General features: G+C 39.4%; 1 protein-coding gene across 2 annotated transcripts in view; it reads left to right on the top strand.

Annotated features, from left to right (window-relative positions):
• Window positions 1–25,094, top strand: part of TMCC3 (transmembrane and coiled-coil domain family 3) — a 120,556-nt gene that overhangs the window by 12,412 nt on the left and 83,050 nt on the right. The window contains exon 1 of one of the 2 annotated variants that reach the window (XM_020815848.3): window positions 16,274–16,392. The exons of the other annotated variant lie outside the window; for it this stretch is intronic. Within the exon in view, the coding sequence (XP_020671507.1) occupies window positions 16,369–16,392 (24 nt within the window). The 5' untranslated portion in view covers window positions 16,274–16,368. Of the gene's footprint in view, window positions 1–16,273; window positions 16,393–25,094 lie in introns of those variants that run through there. 2 annotated transcript variants of the gene reach the window in all.

Below are 25,094 nucleotides of genomic sequence, written 5' to 3'. Positions count from 1 at the left end.
ATCCATACTGTTACTTTTAGTGTCTGCTGTTTAAAGAAAAGCTCTGCAAGATAACGTCTGTTAGAAAAGAATGGAATGGGCTTAGTGAAGATCTGAACAACCCCTGGACTCTCTTTTAACCTACCTAATAGCTTAGTTGGGTGGATGAAACAGGCGGCTTTGTATTTATACAGGATCAATCTGAGGATCCAGATGTGATTAATAAGAGCAGCAGCCTAATGTATTTAGCTACCTGAGACAAAGGACAAGAAAGTATCTTCTCCCCTTTCTATATGCTGAAGATGACAGGACTGGCAGTTGGTGGATGGCATTCCCACAGACCTAAGGCATCATCAGGCTGAAGAACTCAGAACAGGCAATATGGCACATCCTGGGGAAGTCAGGAGGAGTATCCCAGCAGCTTCTGCCATTCCCCCACCATCTGCTATGTGAAGCAGTTGCCTAACTCTGCCAAATGGTTCAACCAGCTATATAAATAACAGCACCCCTCTTTTATTTCTGTGGGTCTTGAGTAATCTGTCATAAACAAGCATCCAAATCTGACATTAGATTAGTAAAGCTGTGTTTCCCGCACTGAAAAATACAGTAGATTGAAATGTAAAATATACCTCTTAATATAGGACTGTTTTGAAGCTGAAATTGGTTGATCTCAGCACTACACCTATTTTGAATTCCATAACTTAGCTAACTGAAATATTTGTATGTATAGTACTGTGGCTTCTTGGGATGATTATTTATGTGCATTGCTTTCAAGCTTCATGCTGACCACCTGCATGAGGACTGCAACAGAAAGACCTTGTATTAAAGCAGGGCAGTCTGTTCTCAGGGAAATAAAATCCAGCAAATATTTTGTTCCAGTTTTTCCTCATTGTGATTCATATGAAACACAGTGACATGCTTAAATAACTAATAGCTATTATATAGCAATTTTCTGTGTTTATTCCTTTGTGTTTTTTTGGATGTAGTAATCACAGAAAGGATTTAGTAGTTTATAGCAGCTTACAGAGATGAGAAGGCTCTGTTTTTCACAGTTATCCTCGCAGAGTTAATTGCATCACTTCATAAATGCATTCAGTAAGCTCCAACTGAAATGTGACATTTTGGTTTAGACAGTGCTAGTCTGATGTCTCAGCAGGCACATGGATCCTGCTGCTCAGGAGGTATTACAGGTTTGTCTCTCTCAGCAAATATGTTTGGGTTTGCTGCTGTGTTAGTAATTTCTTTCCTTTTGGGAACACATGCATTACTGGGCTTGTTTGCTTACTTTGGTAAAAGAAAAAAGTAGTACTGTAGATGTAGTGAGCAGCAATAAATGTCATCATGGCCAAAAATCATTTTTTATGCAGCTAAACACAGTTTTTGTGCAGGCAAAATGCAACCAGCATAGATCTCAGTAGCCAACAATGACAAACTAAGACCTGTGTGTACAACAGAGGCTGACTCACATGTGTGCAAGAACAAATGTCTAGGCTGACTTCCTAAGTAGCAGCAATTTGGTGCCAAGATTTGCCAATAACTTTATGTCAGTGGGCATAACTAGTAGGATTTTGACCAATAAATATATCGTTTAAAGAACAATATAGTTACAAGTCAAAACTTCAATGTGATTTAAAAAAAACCCTTTACTTTTAGCTTTTTGAACTTGATGGCTTCCAAAAGTGTTGAATAGCAAATAGTATCTCCAACAAGTATGGCGAACACATCTGGAAGCCATAATTTACTTAAATTGGGAGTATGCTGCTCTACTGATCTGTGATGGATTTTTACACCTAGTTCTAATTGACTTGTAGGGAACAACATTGCGAAAACAATTGGAATTATAAATGTTTAGGTAGGTCTTTATTTTGTTTATCTTTAGTTGCAGGAGATTGCACACAGATTGCCAAATTATTGATGAAGTTGGAAGAACAGAATGAACAGCCAGATAGTTGAAAATTCATATAAAAACAAATGGCGAGACTCAGATTTGGCTTTGATTCAGGCTTTGAAGTCCAACAGTCACCAAAGTGGAAACACCTCTTTGTGAAGTGTGAATTAACAATCCTTAAAGAACCAGAATAGTTCTTTCTTGTTTGTTCTTATTGCTATATTTGAATGTCAAGGCTGGACAGGGAAGAAAGCAAAAAGGGGAAGAACTGATTTATTTGAAATATGTTATTGAAGAAAAGAGATATGAAAACCATGGGACCTGTGAAAAGACAAATAAATGGGTTCTAGAGCAAATGAAACCTGAAATGTCACTGAAAACTAATTGTGAATAAACTGAAACTTTCATACTTTGGTGGACAATCCAGCAGTGTAATCTACACCAGTGGTCCCCAACCTTGGGCCTCCAGATGTTCTTGAACTACAACTCCCAGAAGCCTTCACCACCACCTCTGCTGGCCAAGATTTCTGGGAGTTAATTTATTTATTTATTTATTTATTTATTTATTTATTTATTTATTTATTTATTTATTTATTTATACCCCGCCTATCTAGTCAATTGTGACCACTCAGTTGAAGTCCAAGAACATCTGGAGGCCCAAGGTTGGGGACCACTGATCTACACTATGGAAGGTTGTAGCAGTTTTTCAGAAATCAGAGTTTCTGATTCCTCCCTGAAGGTCCCAAGGCTCCCTAGGGATCTCTTTCAAGGAAGACTGAACATGAGATTGATTGACTCTGCAAAGGAAGCCACAGCCTTTAGTTTGCAAGACCTGAGCTTCGCACTGGATGAACTCCACTACACACACTCATTATATACAGAACTGATGGTGGCTCCCTCACACCATTGAGAGAAGCTGTGGCTTTGCTCCTGTGTTCCATACCCATCTGTTTGGATCCAGCGATACTTGCTGGTTTCTTCAGTAAGACCTGGCTATGAGGGGGTCTTACAAGAATGGTTTTTGGTCTTCCCTTGGGCCTTGTCTGTGAAGATGTCTTGCAGCCAGACTTTCCTGAATAAAACCAGTAGTGTGACGGGTGACTCACTGCCAGTTCTGAATATGATGGAGGGTGCATAGCATGGCATCATTTTGTGTCCTGGACTATGTTGGAGGTTGTGCTTCCCTTCCTGTAAGAGGTTGTTATGCTGTTCTGGTTCTTGTCCAAACATTTCCTTCTGTACTTATGGCATGTGACTTGGATGATATGATACAGCTTCCAGCTCTTCAGAGATGTATGGTTTATGTGACATCTGTAAAACAGAATATTTTCCACAGCTGATAAATATTATTTTGAGGTATTGAAATAAAACAAACAAAAAATATTTGTTTACAAAATAAATAGGAATACTTTATTTTATTTTCTTCCTTTCAGTTATTTAAAGAAAATTGACTATGCAAAAAAGTATATGTTGTATAGTCAATTTATCACAGCCGGTTGTGAATGCCATTACGGTGCCTGTAATAGCCTGGAGATTTCATGAATGCTTCATGACAATTGTTCAAAGCTAAGCAATCACTTAATATACTTAAACTGTTAGGCTACAAATAAATTTCATAAATTATTTTACAATAATACCACAGATGTCAGGGCAGAAATAATGAACATGTACTCTGTGTACTCTGAAAGAGCTTATTTTTGAGACAGAAACATTTTGTACATTTATTATTATGTGATTAGGTTGGCATGCAAATGATTAATAACATACTTGTAATAAGATTATGTTCTAGTGTTGGTTTCTTTCTTGATGGGTCTTCTAGGTCTTTTGGAGTCAAGCTCTTGCAGAGCCTTATCTTTGGCTCTGCAAATGGTAAGCAAAAACAAAAACAAAAACAAAAAAGCAAAACAACCTACACACCTCTGGAAGGCCAATGTTTTGCCATCCCTGCTTTAACAAATCCTATATCAGTATGTCAAGCAAACAACCGTAAAGGGTAGGACGAGATGCACCAAGGACAGCTCCACTGCTTCAGATTCTAACATTCCAAAAATCATTAGGATGGAGAGAGAATTTTTAATGACTTCTCCCTTTTTTTGAGCTCAAGTGGGCTCATAAATGCTGAAAGTACTGTAGAGTACGTGAAATGGGTTTGACAATAAGACGATAGGAAGTGTGGCTTAGGGGGAAGGGGTTAGTGTTCTGTGTGGCACAAGATGGAGGGGAGAAGGCTAGTGCATTCCTCCTCAAATGTTTATTTTTAATTTTTTGTATTGCCTCGATATGGTTGTTTCCAGGAAGCCCTTGTATTAATCTGTTGCAGCAGAAACAACAGGTTGTCTTCTGAAACTTTAAAAACTAGTATATTTTATGTTACATAAGATTCTATGGATGGTGGTCCATATAATCAAATGTATGAATATGGCAAAGCAAATGGGCAATTGAGTCCTAATTGTTAACTTACGCATATAGGTGTATGTCTCCTGCAATGCAATGCAAAAAAGGAAGCAAAATGTGCTGCTTATATACTTCTCCATAGTGCTTAAAGCACTCTTGGCAGTATACAATTTAATTATGCAGGCTACACATTGCCTCCATCCCTGAGAGTTGGGTACTCAATTTACCAACCTCAGAAAGATGGAAGGCTGAGTCTACCTTGAGCGGGCTGCCTGAATTCATTGGGATCAAACTCAGGTTGTGAGCAGAGTCTTGACTGCAGTACTGCAGGTTAACCATTGCACCCCAAGGTCCTCCATGTAGCACTACCACCACAATGAGTGATTCAAATACAGTCCTATTTTACTTTGCTCAGAGAAACTACGTAAGGTGTTTTAGAGATCACACAGCTGTGCTCAAACACAAGCTTTTAATTTTTTAAAATTAGTAATGGGACATTATGCAAAGAGTTTTCGTACTTCTTCCAGTAACAAGAAGGGAGCCACCTATTGCTATGAAATTTAGTCACAGCACATACATGAAGGTGGCGTCGAATCTTGAACCTCCATACAAGATACTCTGTTTGACCTTCATTCAGGACTAAAACTCAGAGCTCTAATATCTTTAGAATTGTGCTGGATAGATATAGGAAGTCACAATAATTTTCAAAGTTGTATTTCAATTGCATTATTCACAGAAGGAGTTAAACATTCAAAATGTGTCAGTTCACTACTACCAGTTCAGCAACAAGAGATTTTAAATTCCATTAAGCTCTTTAGATTCTGATAGTCCTTCATAGTGTTGTTATTGTTGAAGATGATCCCTGTTGTCATCACAACAGTTGTCTTTGTGTTTACTGTTGGAACACCTGCCACAATACTGTAATAACTGAATGTAGGAGTTTCAGACAAATGGATTATATACTTGTGGATATTGTAGTGGGGAATTAACTCCCACAGTGTCCCACAAAGGCTAGATTAAAACAGTTACTGGTTAAATGACATAGAAAATTTAAAAAGGCAATGTAAAACTTGCCTGTAGGAGTCTTTCTGGAGCAGGCTGGTGTGGGCTAAATAGGGTCGCTTGTGGTCAGTTAGCGGTTCAATGTGCCATTTGGTGTGATCGTCACATCCAAATGCCATATTGGAGTCCAAGCAATTCGATTTAGTCTGGCCCCTTCCCATTTGAATTTCTTCTTAAGTGAGCCACTTCAGGCTATCAGCAAATTAAACACCTCCTCTGCTCCTCGGCAGAGAGACGGGAACTATTTTTTTTTAAAGACTGGTCTATCATCATTAATGCACTGCATCAATTATAACAACAAATAAAAAACACACATTTTCTTAGTGTTTGTCTTAAAGGACTGGTCGAGAAACTGCCCACAGCACAATCCATAGATTTGGCTGCAGGTAGTTTCTCAGCTGGCCTTTTCTCCTCCATTCCAAGACTCTCAAAGGCTTCCCAAGGGGGAAAAAGGATCCCTAGCAAGCCTTGGAACTTGAACAGGGGGTGGAAATAGGATGTTTTAAATTAAATTAAATTAATGACATCATCTGGGTTGCATGGCATAAATTTATGCCAACAGGATTTCAGCTGCTACTCTATTGCTCTGTCAAAATTTGTGTTGGCATAATACATTTATGATGCATCAAAGCCAAGTTGTTAGTGTACATTAATTTCTGTTACTTCCATAGAAGAAATTAGATGAACTTTTTTTTCAGGAGTTGTGCATCGTGTTTGATGTTTGATTGAGCTACCAGTAGAAACACAGATACATGCACGCACACGCACACACACACACACACACACACACACACACACACACAGAGAGAGAGAGAGAGAGAGAGAGAGAGAGAACAAGCAAACATCGCCTCATGAGGCATACCATATCAAGCAGTCTCAGATCAGGACAGGTCAATGTAGTATAGTGTTCACACTAGGAAATCATGCAGCAGAGCAAATCAGAGCAGTATGAAACAAACAAAAAAAAAATACAAAAAAGGAGCAAAAATATAGAAAAAACCAACCCAAAACAAAAAACAAACTAGAAAGTTTAGGCTATTTGTCCAGTACTGGTATTATGGATGTGGAAAAAGGATGAGGCCTATATAATCTGTATGAGTGAGTACACCTATGAGACCATTTACCTGTGTGTGAGAAGAGGAACATGCACACCACGTCCTCGCTATCTGTCTCACTGGCTGCCTTTTCCTCATTCTCACCAATTACTGTGGGCAGCAGGTGCCACAGCTACTGAAACAATGCAAGAGATCATTCTAAGGTTAATGTGAAATGTTAAAGGGTTGTACTGTTGCAAGCGGTGAGGAAGAAGACAACACCAGAATTACTTGGCTCTGCTTCTGTGGAGCTGGTCTATTAGGAGAAAATTGAGCACTGCTGTTCCTTGGACTACACCCAGCCAGAATCATTAGGGATGTTTCTGATTGAGGGACAAGGCATTTTCCCCCCTGATCCTCACCTGGTATGGACTGAATGGATGGAGTGCCAGTGATGCAGGCTCTGAATGAATGCCACCCTCTCTATTCATATACAGAGTGTATGAATGTATGAATCTGACAGTTTGCTTGCCTGTCTCTCTTGCCCCCCCCCCCGTATGTTTGTGTGTGTGTGAAAGAGAGAGTCGGTGTGTCTGAATGAATATCTGCCTGTGTATATGAATATCCACTTCTGCCATGGCTCTTCGTGTTACTCTTGGTTCCACCCACCTCTGGATGCCTTCCGCACTTGCCACAGTGGGTGCCAGTCACCACTGTGCAGATACACTCAATGTCCCAACCTAATTTACCTCACTAAATTGTTGTGACAATTGTGGGGCAGATCTCCCTCATTCCTAGAGAAATAATGAGATAACACTGCAATGTATGAGGAGATAGCAAGTAATGCATTAGAATGTACACCAACATACCCTCTAATTTTCAGCTTCATTGGGTGGGGCTCCCTCCCTCCCTCCCTCTCCCTCTCCCTCTCTCTCTCTCTCTCTCTCTCTCATGCATGGCTTCACCCCTGCATGCACACGGGACTCTGACCCACACACTGGGTTCTGTTGCAACTGGACTCTCATGAGATTGCTGTGTGGAGAAGGAAGAGAGCTGCACAGAGGGAAGTGGAGTCCTGCACGCGCGCACGCACACCCAGCTTAGCGTGAACCTTGATATACATCCAACATTCTACATATCTGACAAATATTATGGAGAGATGCGAACAATATTTTCTTCATATTTGCAAGAAAGAAGGCAAAAAAAAAAACCAATCGCATTAAAACAGCCAGGGACATGGCTAATTCTGCTTAGACCTTTTGTGTTGTGCAAATTGGTTTAGGTAGAATTTGTTTGTATTCATGATCCATATACAAACATTTCCCCAAACCTATGGAATGTATTTATGTGGTACAACCAAGAAGAGACATGCAAGAAATTTGGATTATCATGAATAAGCAGTACGCTGATTTATGCTGCTTAATTGTTCCTGCATAAAAAATAAACAAGCTTTGTGCTGTGGTTTGTGTGTTCTGTTTGTTTTCTAGTTTGTTTCTTTCTCAACAAACCAGAAAGTGAACATAGGGTTTTGTTTTATGTTTGTTGCGAGGGAACAAACCAAAGAAAAAAGCTGCCTGCCTCCTGCCAGATGATACCATAAGCCAGCCAGGGAGTAAAATTCTGATTTGTTGCATAGCAGCCGTCTGTTCCTTACAAGCCAGGCTTCTGGCAGTTCCCTGTTTTTCTTATCATGGGAAGGCACCTCTAATATCTGTTATACTTATTGACCTGAAGTAATTTCTCTAATCAATCTTACCTTTGCAATTATGATTTTAATTTATATTGTAATCAATACTTCTTGTGCATTCTCTGTGTTTAACTGGATAAACATTTCTAGACCTTCAAACAGAAAAATTCCTTTTTTGATTCTCAGATTTAAGAAATATTTACTTCAGCAGAAGGTAGTGGTGTTTCTTTTTCTAAATGTGACTGCAGCTTTAAATGCTGCAACCACATGGTCAAATACTGCGGCTATGCAGTGGGTACAAAATGAATGAATTCCCTTTTTAAAAATTTCATGATCACACAATGCAAAGACCAGTTTGAATCAGTCTGGTCCTTTTTGCTCCCCACACAGAGTTTTTTTTTCCTCTTCTGCTGGGTGCTTCTACTTTATGTCAAGCCAGAACAATTTGAATAGACTTTTCTCTTTGTGATCCGTTTCCTCGTTCTCCCAAAGGACGTGGGTGTACTAAGCTGGGCATGATGTTTTGGACAACAGGAACACCCACCTCCAGAATCTTTCTCTCTTGTAATCCCAAATATTTATTTTATACAAACTACTGAGTTTAAGCACTAGATTACCTTATCACTGCATTGATACACTAATTCAGCACAAGGTCACTTCAGCACAGACAAAAAAAGAGATAAGTGATATGAAACAGAAACAACTCTGACAAACTACAGCAGACTACTATGTTTCTGCAGTATGCATGTATGTGTTTGTATGTTACGGAGATCTCTGGAAAACTGTCGGTTTCCCCTAATGGTGTGCAACACTTTAAGCAACCCATCAACTTTACAGTGAGCCCTAAAAGCAGAGCTAGAGATCAGCAGAGGATGGAGTCAAAGAAAAGGGGGCTGTGGGCTATGAAGTGGTCCAGCCAGTATTAGATTGAGGAGCAAGTGTAAACACTAGCACTGAAACAACAAGCAGTTCCCATATCATCACTTAGTGTGGACAGAAGTGTAAAATGGACTGAAAAATCAAGTCACAGCAAAGCCCAATCACTCCAATTCGACTTGCCAGTGTAGTCACAGGTTGTGGCCGTAGCTTTAAGGAAAACCAATTTCTGTCGCACAAACACACATTTTTAAATATATATATTGCAGAAGACCATTTCATTTGCTGTATAATTCTTCTGTTTTCTTCTGTCAGTGAGGTGGAACGGAACTGAAAGTTGTCATTTTGTCATTGGTATCACCCTGTCATAGTGGAGAAAATATGTGTGAAACTATTGTGTAATACAGTTACCACTACATGTAATTTATTACAGAATTTTGAAAATACAAGCATAGTACAGAATTCTTGTTCTTTATGTTTAGAAGACTTCCATGAGAAATATAACCTGATAGGGATAATTGAAATTTGGTTGGATGGCTCCCATAACTGGAATATAGCAAGTGATGCATATAAATTGTTCAACAAGAACAGAATTAATAGAAAGGGAGGTAGAATTTCAGTATATGTTAAAAAAATACATATTCCTGCATAGAAATAAGGAAGATGAGCTTCATTGTCCTATCGAGAGCATTTGGATTAATACGACTGGAGCAAAGAAGAAAAGGAACATGGCAGCTGTTGTTGAGCTATCTTAACACTGGAGGCATTCAAGAGAAAGCTAGTCAGCCATCTGTCAGATAGACTTTGATTTGGATTCCTGCATTGAGCAGGTGGTTGGACTCAATGACCTCATAGGCCCCTTCCAACTCCTTTATTCTATGCTTCTGTGATTCTTCCTAGTAGATATGCAGGCTAACTAAAGAGTGGAGGAAGACTTCCATATGATTGAACATGGACTCATGCCAGGGTGGATAAAAATCAATGACTTTTTAAAAATTAAATTGATTTAAATCATGATTTGAATGTAAACCATCATTTTTACTGAAATTGTCCAATAAAAAGATTTCTTTTACCTTTAAATCTCGATTTCAAACCATTTGATTTAAATCAGATCCACCTTTGGATCTTTGCAGCTGAGGCTGTGGCAAAATTTTTGAGTAAGACACAGGGGACAGCCCCTTAATTAATGGTAGGTCAGATTAATATGTGTTTGGTCATCTTATACTACAGATAAATTGAACAAGGCATAATCAAGGCAGGACAATAGGTTTGCTTTCTTTGAATGCTGTTTGACAGACTTTGGTATAATTAATGAAACATAATTTTACTAAAGTTTAAAGAAGCTTATCTTGGCTATGAATCTAAACACATTTATTTAGAAGACACAGACGTGCTTGAAAGTAATATTCAGGCGCATGTGTCTTTTGAACAAGATGCTGTTATCTCATTCAGGTGGTTTAGCTAACATGGCGTGGTGTCACAGCATATTTGATCATGACAAGTACATCTTGTTTCTGTACGATCCACAAATCTGCTTTTAGTTCTGAACTCTAACCCACTCATTCCAATTCCCCGTCAGAACATGTATTACAGTATTACCATCGTGTTCTGCTTATTATACCTCTATTTTGGGATTTGATATTGCTCATAGCACATAACAGGGGAAGGCAAAGGGAGAGAGAAGTTCATTCAGCTAGTGTTTCCAAGAGCCAAATGAGTCCTGAGTCCTCGTGGCTCAGCTGGCTCCTAGAGGCAGCTGAATGAGTTACTCGTTTTGTTCCTGCTTTGCCTTCCCTGATCTGTTAACAACCCAGGACAACTTTCTTGTAGCTTGTTAAAATAATGTTCAGTCATTAAAAACATAAGAGTCATGAAAGAATTGTCTTTGAGCCTCCTTTCATGGCCTTTACTCACTCATTATTTCTATTGGGAGCAATTAAGGCACGAGGAGGGGGAACTGAAATCCAGTAGGGAAAAAATAATTGTGGGTGCAATTAAATAGCCGCATTATCCCAGTCTGCATTGGTCTAGATCAGTGATGGCAAACCTATGGCACACGTGCCACACCTGGCAGACAGAGCCCTCTCTGTGGGCACATGAGCTATAAGTCACTGGATCACTACCCCAGCAGCCAAACCTGAGGAGGCGGCTGCAGCTGCAGTGCTAGAATCCGGAGAAGCTGGCGCTGGTGGTGGTGGGCCGGCTGAGCTATAGGTAGTGGCAGGTTGGGCATGACTGGAGACAGATCCGGAGTGGGATCTAGAGGCACCTCCATGCCCGGTATTCTTGTTTCCACCGCCACTCCACCGGCCACCACCTGCTGGGTTGTTTTTTTTTTGTTTTTTTTTCAGTTTGGGCACTTGATCTTAAATAGGTTTACCATCATTGGTCTAGATCTAGATGGTACAAAACAGGGGTGGTTTGAGGTGTGATATGTCATTTTAAGCTATATTTGCATCCACATGCATTAAGGCCCACATGCAAGGACTGACCACACCATACCTCAAGTAACCCTGTTTAGCACAATCTAGACCTAGCTTGTTTCTACCAAGAAAAAAATGCTGCCGTCTCCTTCCCCATGCTTTGCCTAAGCCATTTAATGATCTTGAAAAATTGAAAGTTTCTTTCCTGCTCTCTCACAAAGGAAGAGATTTCCATTTATTTTTAATTGTTGGTAATTGACGCAGTGCATCAGTGATGCATTGAAAGGGGTTAAAAAGAAAAGCTCCTGTGTTAGCAACAATTAAAACAAAATGGAAAACTTCCTCTTCGTTCCCCTCTGCAGGAGAGCAGGAAAGAAGCTTTTCATTTCTCAAGATCATTAACTCATTAAAACAGGTGGAGAACTTTGGGTTAAGAAAGGGCCATCCCATTTGGTCCAGTCGCAGTGATCACATAAACTAGAACTGGACCAAAATGGAGCAGACATTGTTCAATGTTCCAGTGCACGCTGGATCATGATAGCATGTACAGTATGTTGTGTGGTTGCTAGGAAAAGGAGTGAAGCAGCCTGTCTCAAACCCAGACCAAACTGTAGAACAAATGCTCATCTAATCAAAACCTAAATAAAAAAGGGTCGATCTGCTTTCACATACAGTATATCTCATGTGGTGCTATTAATGCCCACGTCCTCTGTGCATGAACCTGAACTATAAATGTCCCTATAGACTAAACAACAGAAAATTAATAGCTCTGACAAATATTCAGTACTGCAGGGTCTGGAATATGGTACAACTGTTTGCTGGAATATAAAGCTGATTGACTAAACAGGGAAGCTGCCAAAAAGTCAGAGCAAAAATATTTATCAGTCTGATTTTCACATTTTCTTGTGCAGCCAGGATATGAATAGACTGTATTTATTTTGGGAATAGTTCTACAAGTACAGTATTTGTCTTGCCTGGCAAAGATGTTAGGGACCTGCTAGTCTTTTTGGTGATCCAGAGATAGAAGAGACACCAAATGGCAATCATTAAAGTAAATTATATGTTGGTTTTCTAGTTCTTAAGGATGAATAGGCCATGATGCACTAATACTGTAAATGTTATAAAGAGTGCTCCTATTAAGAACTTCAGAGGCTGAACTCTATGTTACAGATGGACCATCTTTAGAAGAAGGAAATCTTTAAGTACTGAAAAAAAAGACTGTCACGGCAGGAACTCTTCCAACTCCTAATTGTTTACAAATCAGCTTGCTTTATTTTGTGATTGGTCATCAGGAAGTTTGCAAGTATGATGGCTCAAGAACAAAGGCTTGCGTAAATGACGTTTCTGGAAAACTGACAGGTTTCAGCTTCATACCTCATGGAGATGGAAATTTTAGGTCTGGGCAAGGGGAAAAATATATATATTTTCTTTGCCACCTACCTTTCTGACCTTCTCTTGCTGTGTTATAGAGTATAAGAACTGCTGGAAAGCTCAGTACATTTAGGCATTTGGCTGTGGAGCCAGAGGTTGGGAGTTCAGTTCCCCACTGGGCCTCCTTGATGGAACAAACTTCATTATCCATAGGTTCCCTTCCAGTAATGCAGTCCTGAGATGATGGCGATGATGATGATTAATGCCCTACCAAGCCCAAATTGGAGCATTTTGTAGGTGTATAGAGAAGGAAGGCTTCTAGACCTCGGAACCATCCCAATGTAGCCTAGGGAGAATTTTTAAAAACTTTATGGCACATATTCACTTTCCCGTAATTTTAATCAGGACGGTCCTTAATACTTATTGTAAGTTTTCAGTAGTTTGAGCAAACCAATTTTTCTCTCTCAATATGTTTTCTGTGTTCTGGAGCTTGATTTGGATTGACGCCCTAACATTCACTCTCATCAGTTCTTAGGCACAGACTTAACTAACAGATGCTCACAATCATGATTTCTATTTTTTTATAATCCCTTTCCCCCTTCCTCTCTTGTTTTGTGCTAATATCATTCTATAATTTCACAGACTCTTTGTTGTTGTGGCTTTCTCAGGCTCTTTGGCCATGTTCTAAAGGTTCTTCTTCCTAACGTTTCGCCAGTCTCTGTGGCCGGCATCTTCAGAGGACAGCACTCTGTGCTCTGGTATAGTTTGCTTGGGAGTTGAGTATTTATGGCTGTGAGATCAGCTTTTGTCCTTTTCAGGAGATGGGTTATTAGTGTGTCTTGTTGTGGGTGTATTATTGTGATAAGGATTATCTGTCACTGTGATTGATGGGTGTCATTAGCTGGTGTTTTGTGTGTAGTGACCCCCGGTCCTTGTGGCTGGGTAGAGTTCGTTGACCTTTTGCACACTGTATTTTTCAGAGCTGGGAGCCAAATTTTGTTGAGTTTCAAACTTTCCTCTTTTTTGTTGAAGCTCTGCTGGTGCTTGTGGATTTCAATGGCTTCCCTGTGCAGTCTGACGTAATGATTGCTAGTGTTGTCCAGTATTTCAGTATTTTGAAATAGAATTTCATGTCCAGCTTGTTTTAGGGCATGTTCAGCTACCGCAGATTTTTCTGGTTGTTTTAGTCTGCAGTGTCTCTCATGTTTTTTGATTCTGGTGTGAATGCTTCATTTTGTGGTTCCAATGGCCACAACTGCTACTCCTGTCCTCTGAAGATGCCAGCCACAGAGAGTGGCAAAACATTAGGAAGAACAACCTTCAGAACACAGACAAAGAGCCCAAAAAGCCCACAAAACCATTAGTTTTTTGGTGTGCTGAACTGTATGCAGAATTATCTAGCTTACTTGGAGTCTAATGTTGGAGGAAATCTATATGTTTTCTAGTGATGCTTAGAAAATAGATATGCAAGATGACAGATATCCACTCTTTTACATAAGTATAGGATTGTTTGGAGTTGCTGGACACTGCAGACTTAATTTCAGCAATGCTGCAGAGTTCATACTGTGAGCAGATTTCTTCTTTTTGGCTACTGGCAGATCAAAGGAGAATCCTTTGATTCCTTTGATCAAAGGAGAATCCTAGTAATGTTGGAATGTTCCATGTGGCATCTCAAGCAGCAGAATGTGAAAAGGTGGTAGTCTTCCTCTCATTTTTTCTGTATGCAATGCATTCCATTGCACTTCCTCTACTTAAAGGAAGATAGTCGGTAGGAAAAAAGAAAAGAAAGGAGTAAGAACCCAACTTTGTTTAAAATTGGGATGTGCATTGTCTTCAGACAAATGTGCCAAAATAGACAGGTTCAGGAATATTTGTATGCTTTTTGGGGTGACTGCATGGCAGAGAAAAGAACTACTGGTCATCCCAGGGTGGGGCAACACCTGAACAGACCTTTCATATTCCCTCTGGCATTCATGGGATTAAAAACCTTTAAAGTATGGCCATTGATTTGACTTGAGGAAAGGGGGACATTTGAACCTTTAAGGCACCAGGGGGGTTCTTGTTACATGTTCTCTGTGGCCACTCCACCAGGCTGTCTGTTAGAGTCAGTATGAATTTATGAATTAGTTAAGGTCTGTTCATGTAACCAACCAGTTTTCTACAACATGCTATTTTTAACTGTTCAGTACTGTGAGTAAATAGAACATTTTTGTTCTTTCTCTTACCAAATGTTTCAGAGTGCATTATTGAGACTGTTAAGTGCTAGTTGATGAGAAACTAAAGGAGTGATTTATTTTTAAGCCAATTCTGCTCTGAAGTTCCTGCACTCTGTTGCATAGCTCATGGCTTTTGTCTAAAAATTCACTCTCTGAGTGTTTCTTCCCTTCCACTAGTCTTGAAGACAACAGTTCCAGATCCATAACTTGGCATTAAGATATTTGTATTGTGATGGTCATCAGATCCTTCTACTCAGCGGCTTTGTTTTTCTTCGGAACTTGAGAACTTTGATAGAAGCGCATTGTAACTATTGTAAATTATTCTAGTTTCACCAGCCGAATTAATCCCACTTTCTGGGATTGGGGCTGCGGTCACACCAACAAACGGTTTCTGTGTTACTCCTCATGAATTTTGACCCTTGTTTTTGGGTTCAGACAATACACGACCATTATTGATTCTTTTGTTTCCCTGCATCAAATCCCCCTCTGCCGAGAGGATTCTACATTTATCGTTGTGGGATTCATTGTGCAATAATTACAGTGGTGTTCTGTGTGCACAGCTGTACTGATTCTTTTTCTGTCAAGACACTATGTGTTGCTTCTGCCAGTGATGTCGATGCATTTGAAAACTTATGTCATCGGCCTCTCTGCTTCACTTATTCGTGGATCCTTCCACCAGGTGGTGCTCCTTCCCATGAGCCCTTTCATGTTTTCCTCTTGGGAACCTCCTGGTAGAGCTGCAATGAGAACAAAGCCTGACAAGTTTTTCTGCTGCAAGAGGCACAATTGCAGCAGAGAAACCTGTACCCAACAAGGAAATCTTGTTGAAACATTAATGTAATGGCATTTACTTTTTTTAAAAAGGGAAAAAAGGGGCCCCAGAAGGAAATATTCCAGTACTAAAGTGTAGCCAGTTATATCACATCAAATTTAGGGAAATGTTATGGTAATTCAAAAACACGTCTAAATGCACACCTTGGGATATATGTCATGCAACTGTAATGTGTGACTGCTCAGGGAGTAAAAGATGTGAGAAAATGGAGATATTTTCCTGGTGTGACCATGGCCTACGTCTTGTTATGTTTTGCTGGGTTCTTTACTTTGCTGGATTCAGAGCTTGTGTTTGCCACACCTTTATATTACATAGATACTTTATATTACACAAATACTTACCCAGTGTGAGTCAATCAACTGACATGAATTTAGAAAGTATTTCTCAGACACTTGCAGAGACACAGTCTATTTGACAATCAACTGCAAATGTTATCTATGGACTTTGCTACTTTAGGAAAGCTGAGGTCATTTTTATTTTATGGGTTTCAGTTGGCATTTTGTGCTGTGTTATTTGTTCTTACTAAAGAAGTAGTGCCAACACAATCCATGACACAGTGTGTTGTACAGGCTGTCTCTATGAGGTCTCTGTGAAATAAAGAACAAGATGCAGGAATACTTTTCAGACCAAGTAAGTGGCACATTCATTATCCGATGTAGCAATAAACGTGAGCGGCAGATTTATACAGACCTGAGGGTAGGTGCTTGTGAGATAACGATAGCACAGTAATTTAAAGAATATTGAAGATTCTCACATCTTGCTATTGTCAACTCTGATTTGTGGCTCTCGGGTTAACAAACTGGGATATTTTTAACCAAGAGACAGACATTTCAGCATTTTTTGGCCCACTTAAAGCTGTACAAGCAAAACAGAAAGAACAAGACTGCTAAATGCCACCTGGAGTTCTGCTGATTTGGGGATTACAAAACAAATGCAAATCAAGGAAATCCCAGACGGCCTCAGTTTTGTTATTTGTGTGGTGTTTTCAGAGTACACACACTCTCTCTCTCTCTCTCTCTCTCTGTGTGTGTGTGTACATTGTAATTATATCTAAGGTGGTATTTGGATTAAAAATGGGAAGCTTTATTGATTTATCAAGGTTCTTCTCTCACCCTTTCAAGTAGTGTTGGTCATCAGGCCAAAGACTACCATATTAAGTTCTTGGCTCTATGTGCTTTAATTTTTCTCTTAATATTTTTCACTTACTGTTGATTATTAGCATTTTTTGTCTTGGTGTGGTTTAGTTTTCTTTATATCATTTGTTCAGTCTAAAGCCGGAGGCCCCAACACTGCGTTGTGGCCCTTGGCTCCTCACTACCTCCCTGTCCCCTTTAATTTATTCTTTTTCTTTCTTTCTTTTTGTTATGAGGGAGGCGGACTGCTTCAAATCAAAGACTTAGCTGCTCATCTTTGTTGCCAAGAATATTCCTAAGCCCCCACGACATTCCTAGAAAATTAAAATAGTTAGTGGTGACAGTGCAGCCCTCTGCTTCACTCTAAAGCAGGAGTCTCCAAACTATGGCCCGCAGGCCGCATCCAGCCTGCTTTGCCTTTTTATCCAGCCTGGGCATAGAAAGAGGAGGGAAGGGGGACCCAAGTGATCCCCCCACCCTCGCTGTCTTTGCAATGACAGCAGGGTGGGGGATTGTTTGGGTCCCCCTTATCTCCTTTGACCCTCAAAAATGTGTAAAATATATGATGTGGCCCTCACAATGAAAGGTTTGGAGACCCCTGCTCTAAAGCATAGCTAGCCACCTCAGTGTGGGGATGGTGGAGGTGGGTGATCATAGGGAGATCCTGGAAGATTTGATAGAGGAGCTGTTGGGAATTAAGGGACATGGGTTGCCTTGTGTGTTTCACGTGTTTTGTGGAGGAATCTTTTTTCCTTATTAATTTAGCATAGTGTGTTTTGCCCGTGGAAATATTTTGGGTTGCGTGTTTGTGCACATAAATGTTTCTCTGCACAGTCTGCCTTTGGATAAATTAATGTGTTTTTTTGTGGATGCAAATAAATGAGTCAGCATTTGCTCTTCCTTGCTTTGTATTCAGTTTCTTGGATAGGTTAGTAGTCCCTAAGCTTCATTAGTTCAGCTTCTATGAAATGGGTATTGGAACAGGCCAGCTAAAAGTTCAGAAGGGTATTTTTTGTTTGTTTTGAACTTAGATACTGTGTCTGCCTTGTATTTAGATTTAGAATGCCTTTTCTTTTAACCCCATCTGTTTGGTTTATCATTGGCCAAGGCAAGCCCTCACATTTGTCTGTAACGTATTTCTAATATTCCAGATTTGCCCAGGAAAAACAGGTACTCTTGACAATGTGGTGTTTGAAATAACACTTCAGAATACAAGTTACAAAGAATCTATATAACATTGGTTAATTATCACAGCTAGGTGGATGACATACTTGAATCTTTCTATAAAGCTTGGGTGAAATTTACAGAAACCACTTTTTTATTAGGTCTAATTGTACTGCAGTTTTTTTTTACTATAATACCGTCTATACCACTTTTGCATACTATTTTAAAATAATGGGACTCTTCAAACATCAATGTATATATGCTGTTACATATTTCATTTTCCAGAGAAACTGTTGGATTAACAATAAGAGATATTAACTTGCTTGTAAAAATGAGTCAAGTGTTTTTCATATAACTATATATCCAAAGCTTCACTGCTAGGCAAGATATTTAACTTATTCAGTTTTATTACAATCAATAAAAGCTCTGTTCTGCCACCAGCAGTCTCTCCAAGTATTCGCGAAGGCTTTCACGGCCGGGATCTAATGGTTGTTGTGGGTTTTTCGGGCTTCTTGGCCGTGTTCTGAAAGTGGTTCTTCCTAACCTTTCACCAGTCTCTGTGGCTGGCATCTTCAGAGGACAGCAAACTGTCCTCTGAAGATGCCAGCCACAGAGACTGGCGAAAGGTTAGGAAGAACCACTTTCAGAACACGGCCAAGAAGCCCGAAAAACCCACAACAACCAGTCTCTCCAAGCTTTGTGATTCTCTGGCTGTGGGATTTGCCACACTTGGTGAACAGCAAGACCAATTCTTCTGGGCAGTGGCATGATTCCCTGGAGAGTCCTTTCACTGCTTCTCTCAGCCCTGTTTTCTGTCTATGTGGTATTCATCACCTTAATATTATTCCAGGGATTCCATTGTGGTTGTCTTAAAACTGCAATCCAGTGTCATTTTGCAACCATTAGAGGAAATTTTAATGAGATAGCAAGACCGCCTTAAATTTGTCATGTATGTTCCAAGTTATCACAAAATTTCAAGGAAAGTGAGATGTTTAAAGGATGGCTTTACCAGTTTTTCCCCCTACAGCAAATTTCCAAGGACAAGTAGGGATCTGAACTCAGGTTGCTTAAGTCCTTGTCTGTCACTTTGTCCACTACACCATACTGGGTATCTTCAATAGGCCTACTCAGTGTAATTCACTACACTAAGCCACTGGTTCTTAACCTTGGGTTACTCAGGAGTTTTGGACTGTAATTCCCAGAAGCCCTCATCACCAGCTGTCCTGACTGGGGTTTCTGGGAGTTGCAGTTCAAAAGCATCTGAGTAACAAAGGTTAAGAACCACTGCACTAAGCAACTGGATTTTGGTCAATGTTTAAAGAACATTTGGGTATGGGCTGTCTGCCCAGGCTACACAACAAGCTAATTAGGATTGGACTGAATCATTTAACAAAAATACATCCCCTAAATTTGTGCCAGAAAGGTCCATGACAGCTCTTAAAGGGGCAGGATGGATCTTTAAGTAGAAACATGTGCCATCATTTGGTTCTAACCAAGCCATACCAACAGTGATCCATGTGTTGTTTTATATACCAGTGTGTACAGCCTCTTACTTTAGCACAGTAAATCACAATTGGAGTAAGCCCATTGGAATCAACAGAACGTATGGAGGAACTGACACACCAAATCCACACTGATTCAGGCAGCCTGCTCCCCCATGGATTTGCCCCGCTCCCACTAAACAACAGCATATTGGTCAATGTGTCAATGACCTGAGGTGGGAAGACATATTACATTTCCTCAGAACAAGGCAGTTTGGCCTTACAACAGACACAGTAGCCTGCCTAACCACTTTCTGTTTGCTGGGGACATGGAAGAGGGCAGGCTCACAAAGGATGACACAGTCCTTGACCGTGCTTGGACCCAAGTTGTTCAGGGCCTTATAGGTTTTTTAACAGACAGACAACACACACACTTGTGAGCGTATGCACACCACGAATGTACATGAGTGTTTGACTAAGAGAGGATGATCCTAGGGTAAGCATGTGACACTTTCCAATGTGTACTACCTCCAGTAACTGGCTGCCTTGCACAGCTTGCCTGTTTGTTTCTGTACCAGCTCCAAGGTGATGGTGCTGACTTACAAAGCCCTAAATGGTTAGGGATCCTGATACCTGGCAGAACGCTTCCCTGAAATGAGATCTGCTTATTCTACACCATCTTCCCAGGCCAGGAAGTTGAGAAGACTGTCCCCAAGAGAGGCCAATAAAGAGAAGACCAAATAACAGGCCTTCCTGGCAGTCATCTTTGGAACAATCTTCTCATGGTGCAGTGGTTAAACTGCTGTACTGCAGCCAAAAGTGTACTCACAACCCGGGGTTCAATCCCAGGTAGCCGGCTCAAGGTTGACTCAGCCTTCTATCCTTCCGAGGTCGGTAAAATGAGCACACAGCTCGCGGGGGGGGGGGGCAATGTGTAGCTTGCATAATTAACTTGTAAACCACCCAGAGAGTGTTTGCAGTGCTATGGAGCTGTATATAAGCAGCACTCTTTGCTTTTTGCTTTTGCATGAAATTCACCTGGCCCCTTCACTGGGAAGCTTTGAATGATCACTGAAAATTTGCCTTTTCAAGTAGGCATTCCTGGAGTATTCAACATATTGACACAGTTGTTTCAGCATTTTATACGAACTGTTATGTCATCTTGCCTTTAAACTATCCTAATTATTTTTTACTTTTTACTTAGTTGCTAGTGTATGTTTAAGGTAAAGTTAAAGGTTCCCCTTGACATTTAGTCCAGTCGTGTCTGACTCTAGGGCGCGGTGCTCAAGCCATAGAACCAACGTTTGTCCGAAGACAGTTTCCGTGGTCACGTGGCCAGGATGACTAGACACGGAATGCCGTTACCTTCCCACCGAGGTGGTACCTATTTATCTACTCGTATTTTTACATGCTTTCGAACTGCTAGGTTGGCAGGAGCTGGGATAAGCAACAGGAGCTCACTCCGTCGCGTGGTTACGATCTTACGACTGCTGGTCTTCCGACTTCGCAGCACAGAGGCTTCTGCGGTTTAACCCACAGCGCTACCACGTCCCACTGTTTATGTTTAATTGATGCTTAATTTTGATTGTTATTGTGTTTATTGCCTTCTATTAGAGTTTATGTTTTGTTTTGTTTTTGTAAACTGCCCAGAGTGGCCCTGGCAGCCAGATGAGCAGTATAAAAATCAAACAAACAAATAACCACATTACATCCTATTTTCTTCCCTGATAGAGATACTGTACATAATTTCCCTTTTCATGCCTCATGATGTGTTGAAACAAGAATTCTTATGCATTCACTTTTTACTATGTATGGCTATGAAAGGCATACATATTTTAGGCTAATATCTGATGTGCAGAACTAATGCAAATTGGTTGGTTAAGTTTTCATACTTTAGTTGTGTATGAATTGAAGTATGAGAACTTAAAGAGAGAATTATCTTCAGTGTGAGTAGTTGGATCCATTTTTTAAATTTGCATAGTTTTCATTCATTTGCTAAACTAAGAAGAACACCACATTTCCTCAGGAAAGCATTGTAATGTATCTGTCTGATGACTCCCATCCCTGAATCAGCAGGGTATTATAGCAATCATTAAAATAAGTAAATCATTAATAATACCATTTTAAAACTGTTCCAAACACAAGGAGGAGCTCCAGGTCCAGAACAAATGTCATTGTGCGGCTCATTATTCCATGCAGTTAAATTCAAAGCAATTCTATTTTAATTTCAGAATACATTTTTTTCTTGGGCCAGTTCATTAGATTCCATAGTTTTCATTATGATCTGGGTGCATATGATGTCCAGCTTTACCTTTCAACTCCAAATCTTCCTTTTAGCTTACAAACTCATGTATCAATTTGTTTGTCCCATATGTTAGTTCAGACACCTGGTCACATATTTTTCCTTCCCAAAAGTCTTCCTTGCACACAGTTTTGTTATCAATAGTCACATAAAATATCTACCACATAGAAGAGGTGCACAATGTTGCTTTATTTTTGATTCATCTCTTTCTTCTGTTTCTCATATTCCTGCTAATGCTATTACTTCTGTTGTTGTTATTTAATAAACAGACTCTTTTTGTTTTATTCTGCTACAACCTTAGCTCATGCCTTTGCTATTTCTTGTTTATTTGTTTATTTTATGTATTTTTTTTTCTTTTTTGGTCAGTCTTCCAAAAGCTTCTTCTTTCTGTCTGAAACTTGGTGGTGAAGGCCAATTTTTTGGCGTTTTTTTCAGATAAGGTTACTTTTATTTTGAAATCTTGTCGCTGGCCACCAATCAATTCTAGGATTCAACATATACTTCTTTTTGTTGAAGTCCTTCAAAGTCTGCCTCTTCTCTATCTTTTCAGTGCTGGTTTCTTCCTTTAGCTGAAGTCATCCCCTGAGTTCTTCCAGTTCTACACTTCTTCATTTGTTTGAGTGTCCTTCCCTTTAATGCACTTTCATCCTTTCTCTCTTGCTACTTCATATGTTTTAAATTATCTTCTTGCTCATATGCAGGCTGCTCCCTCACTTGGTATGTTTAAATCTCCTTTAAAATGTGTCTCTCCTCTGATATTTTTGTGTGCTTTTAAATTGTGTATAATATTAACTCATTTTATGCTTGTTTTTATTTTATTTACTTTACTTGCTCATTTGTATTATATTATTACTCCCCTCTTCTCTTTCCATATGCCATTTTGTTTTTAGATTGTATGCTCTTTTGCTTAGAGTTTTCTTATTCTGTATTAACCTTCGCTACAAAGTCATGTACACTGATGGCACTGTGTAAATGAATGCCAACGATATTAATAATAACAGTTTCCCCCCCTCAAAACTTCTCATTGGTTCTTAGTGTGAAAGAACAGCTATGTTCAAATATCTTTGTTTCTCAAGCTCAATACCATCTGCTAGGTTCCCTTTTAAATATGCATACACTTGAAATCTTCCTTTTTTTATTTACATGAGAGTACTGCACAATTTAAAATTGTGGCTGTGTATGATATATAGGTAAAATTAAAAACAAACTAAAATGTTAAGATAGATTATTTTTTACCAGAAGCAAACTACTTCAAAAGTGTTATCTTGGCCATTTGCTAGATCTTTTTTGTCGATGTAGTGGGGCATAAATTGCATACACATAAGTGTTGCATTGATTGAATTTCTCCAGTCACTTCCAGAAGTGTTGCACTGTACACTTGAAATAATGTTTTGACATAACACATTTCTATAAATAATAAATTTGACAAAATGAATTCTTATACATTTGCTAGCTTTTAATATTTTGTTTTAGTATGGCAATCTCAAATATGTGAAAGAGAATGAATGCATAAGGAGCCTTTATAGCTTGGAAGACCTGATGGTATCAAAACCAGATTAAGAAAAAAATTATGTAGGGAGATTTCACATGTACTGCTTAAGTCTCTCTTCTGATGTCAGAGCGCAGATGTGCAAGGGAAGAATTTTATATGAAATGTCTTTATGTCAGGTTTTGAAATTTGTTAATGGCTCTGCACAAAAACTGTGTAATATATAGCAGTGACTTGGTTCAGTGCTGTGTCACCTGTCAACATTTTAAAAATGGAAATGACCAGGAATGAAGGGGAGGGTTGACAGGAAGGGGTGGGGAAATTATGATATAATAAGGTGGGAAGGATCCAGGTCAAATTGTACTGCTTGCATGGGGATAATTAATCATTTCCATGTGAATGACTACAGAGATTGTATGAGTAGAAACTGGAATTTTAAAAAATTCAAATCAATCCAAATAGATGCAGGATAACCTTTCTTTGTAGTTGCACCCTGAGTGAGGGAGTCACCGCAAATTTATTCAAGACTCACCAGTTTGAACTGTATGACCCACCCCATCCTTTTGTTAAAACACATGTCAGGACTCAGCCTTAGAACATGTGTAATAATCATTAACAGGAAAGTTGTTTTTACACAGTATGTTCACAGTGCATTTCCTTTTCCACAATCAGGGACAGGAAACTTGAACTGAGAATAATGTTTTCCAAAACAGGAGATACAGCTTTTAGGCCGGCGTGATTCCTTTGCATCAAATTTTGACTTCTGTATAACAACAAAATCTAGGAATAACTAAAATGGGCCAAGTAACATGTGTGTGTGTGTGTGTGTGTGTGTGTGTGTGTGTGTGTGTGTGTGTGTGTGTGTGTGTGTGTGTGTGTGTGTGTGTGTGTGTGTGTGTGTGTGTGTGTGTGTGTTCTGTACTGTCAAATTGGAAGTGACTTACGTATAGTGACCCTAATAGGGTTTTCTAGGTAAGTGGGATATTTAAGGAATAATTTTACCAATTCCACACCCCCAGTGAGTTTCCATAAGACATGTAGTATGACAAAAATGTCTTGTGAGTCAGCCCATTTTGTCTATGATGAATGCTGTTGATGTCAACTACCATAGTTCAAGGTAATGAACTGTATTTGTATTATCTGCCTTTCAGTTTCCTTTCACTTCATTGAATAATATTCCTTCTGTCTCCACCCCATTCATATATGTACATAATAACTTTCTGACTGAGGTTAATGAAACTTGTTAACTTTTACAGTGCTGCAGTAGAGTCTTTCTGTACTGCAACAGACCATGCAGGTAATCTCATGGAGTGAAAAACAAGAGGGGACATGACTTATCCAGTTGTATTCTAAAATAATTTTGGCCAGCATTATCTCTCTTCATTCCATTTCATGGGAAAGAAAAAAATAGCATGTGAATTAAAGGTGCAGAGGATGTCAGAATCTTTGAAATATTAAGACCATGCTTTTTTATTTGGCAATGCATACTGAGCATTAAAAAGTAAAGACTGCTGCAATAAATAAATAAATAAATATTCTGAATTTTTTAACAAACCTATCTGCTTCACAGAAAAATTAGAATATAGTTGTTACTACAGAATAGTCTATGGATCGTTGCATGCTAATTTTGAGCTAATCTCATTCACTTGTTCATTATCTCTCTACTGCTATGAAATTCCTATTGTCCAAAATGGGATAGAAGCTCCTTTCATTCTGATGAGCACAAACAAAATAATGCTTCCCTACTGATTGGGCTTTGCACT

Source organism: Pogona vitticeps, chromosome 5, assembly GCF_051106095.1.
Source record: "Pogona vitticeps strain Pit_001003342236 chromosome 5, PviZW2.1, whole genome shotgun sequence".
NCBI classification, from domain to species: Eukaryota; Metazoa; Chordata; class Lepidosauria; order Squamata; family Agamidae; genus Pogona; species Pogona vitticeps.
This window is presented reverse-complemented; position numbering and strand designations above follow the sequence as displayed.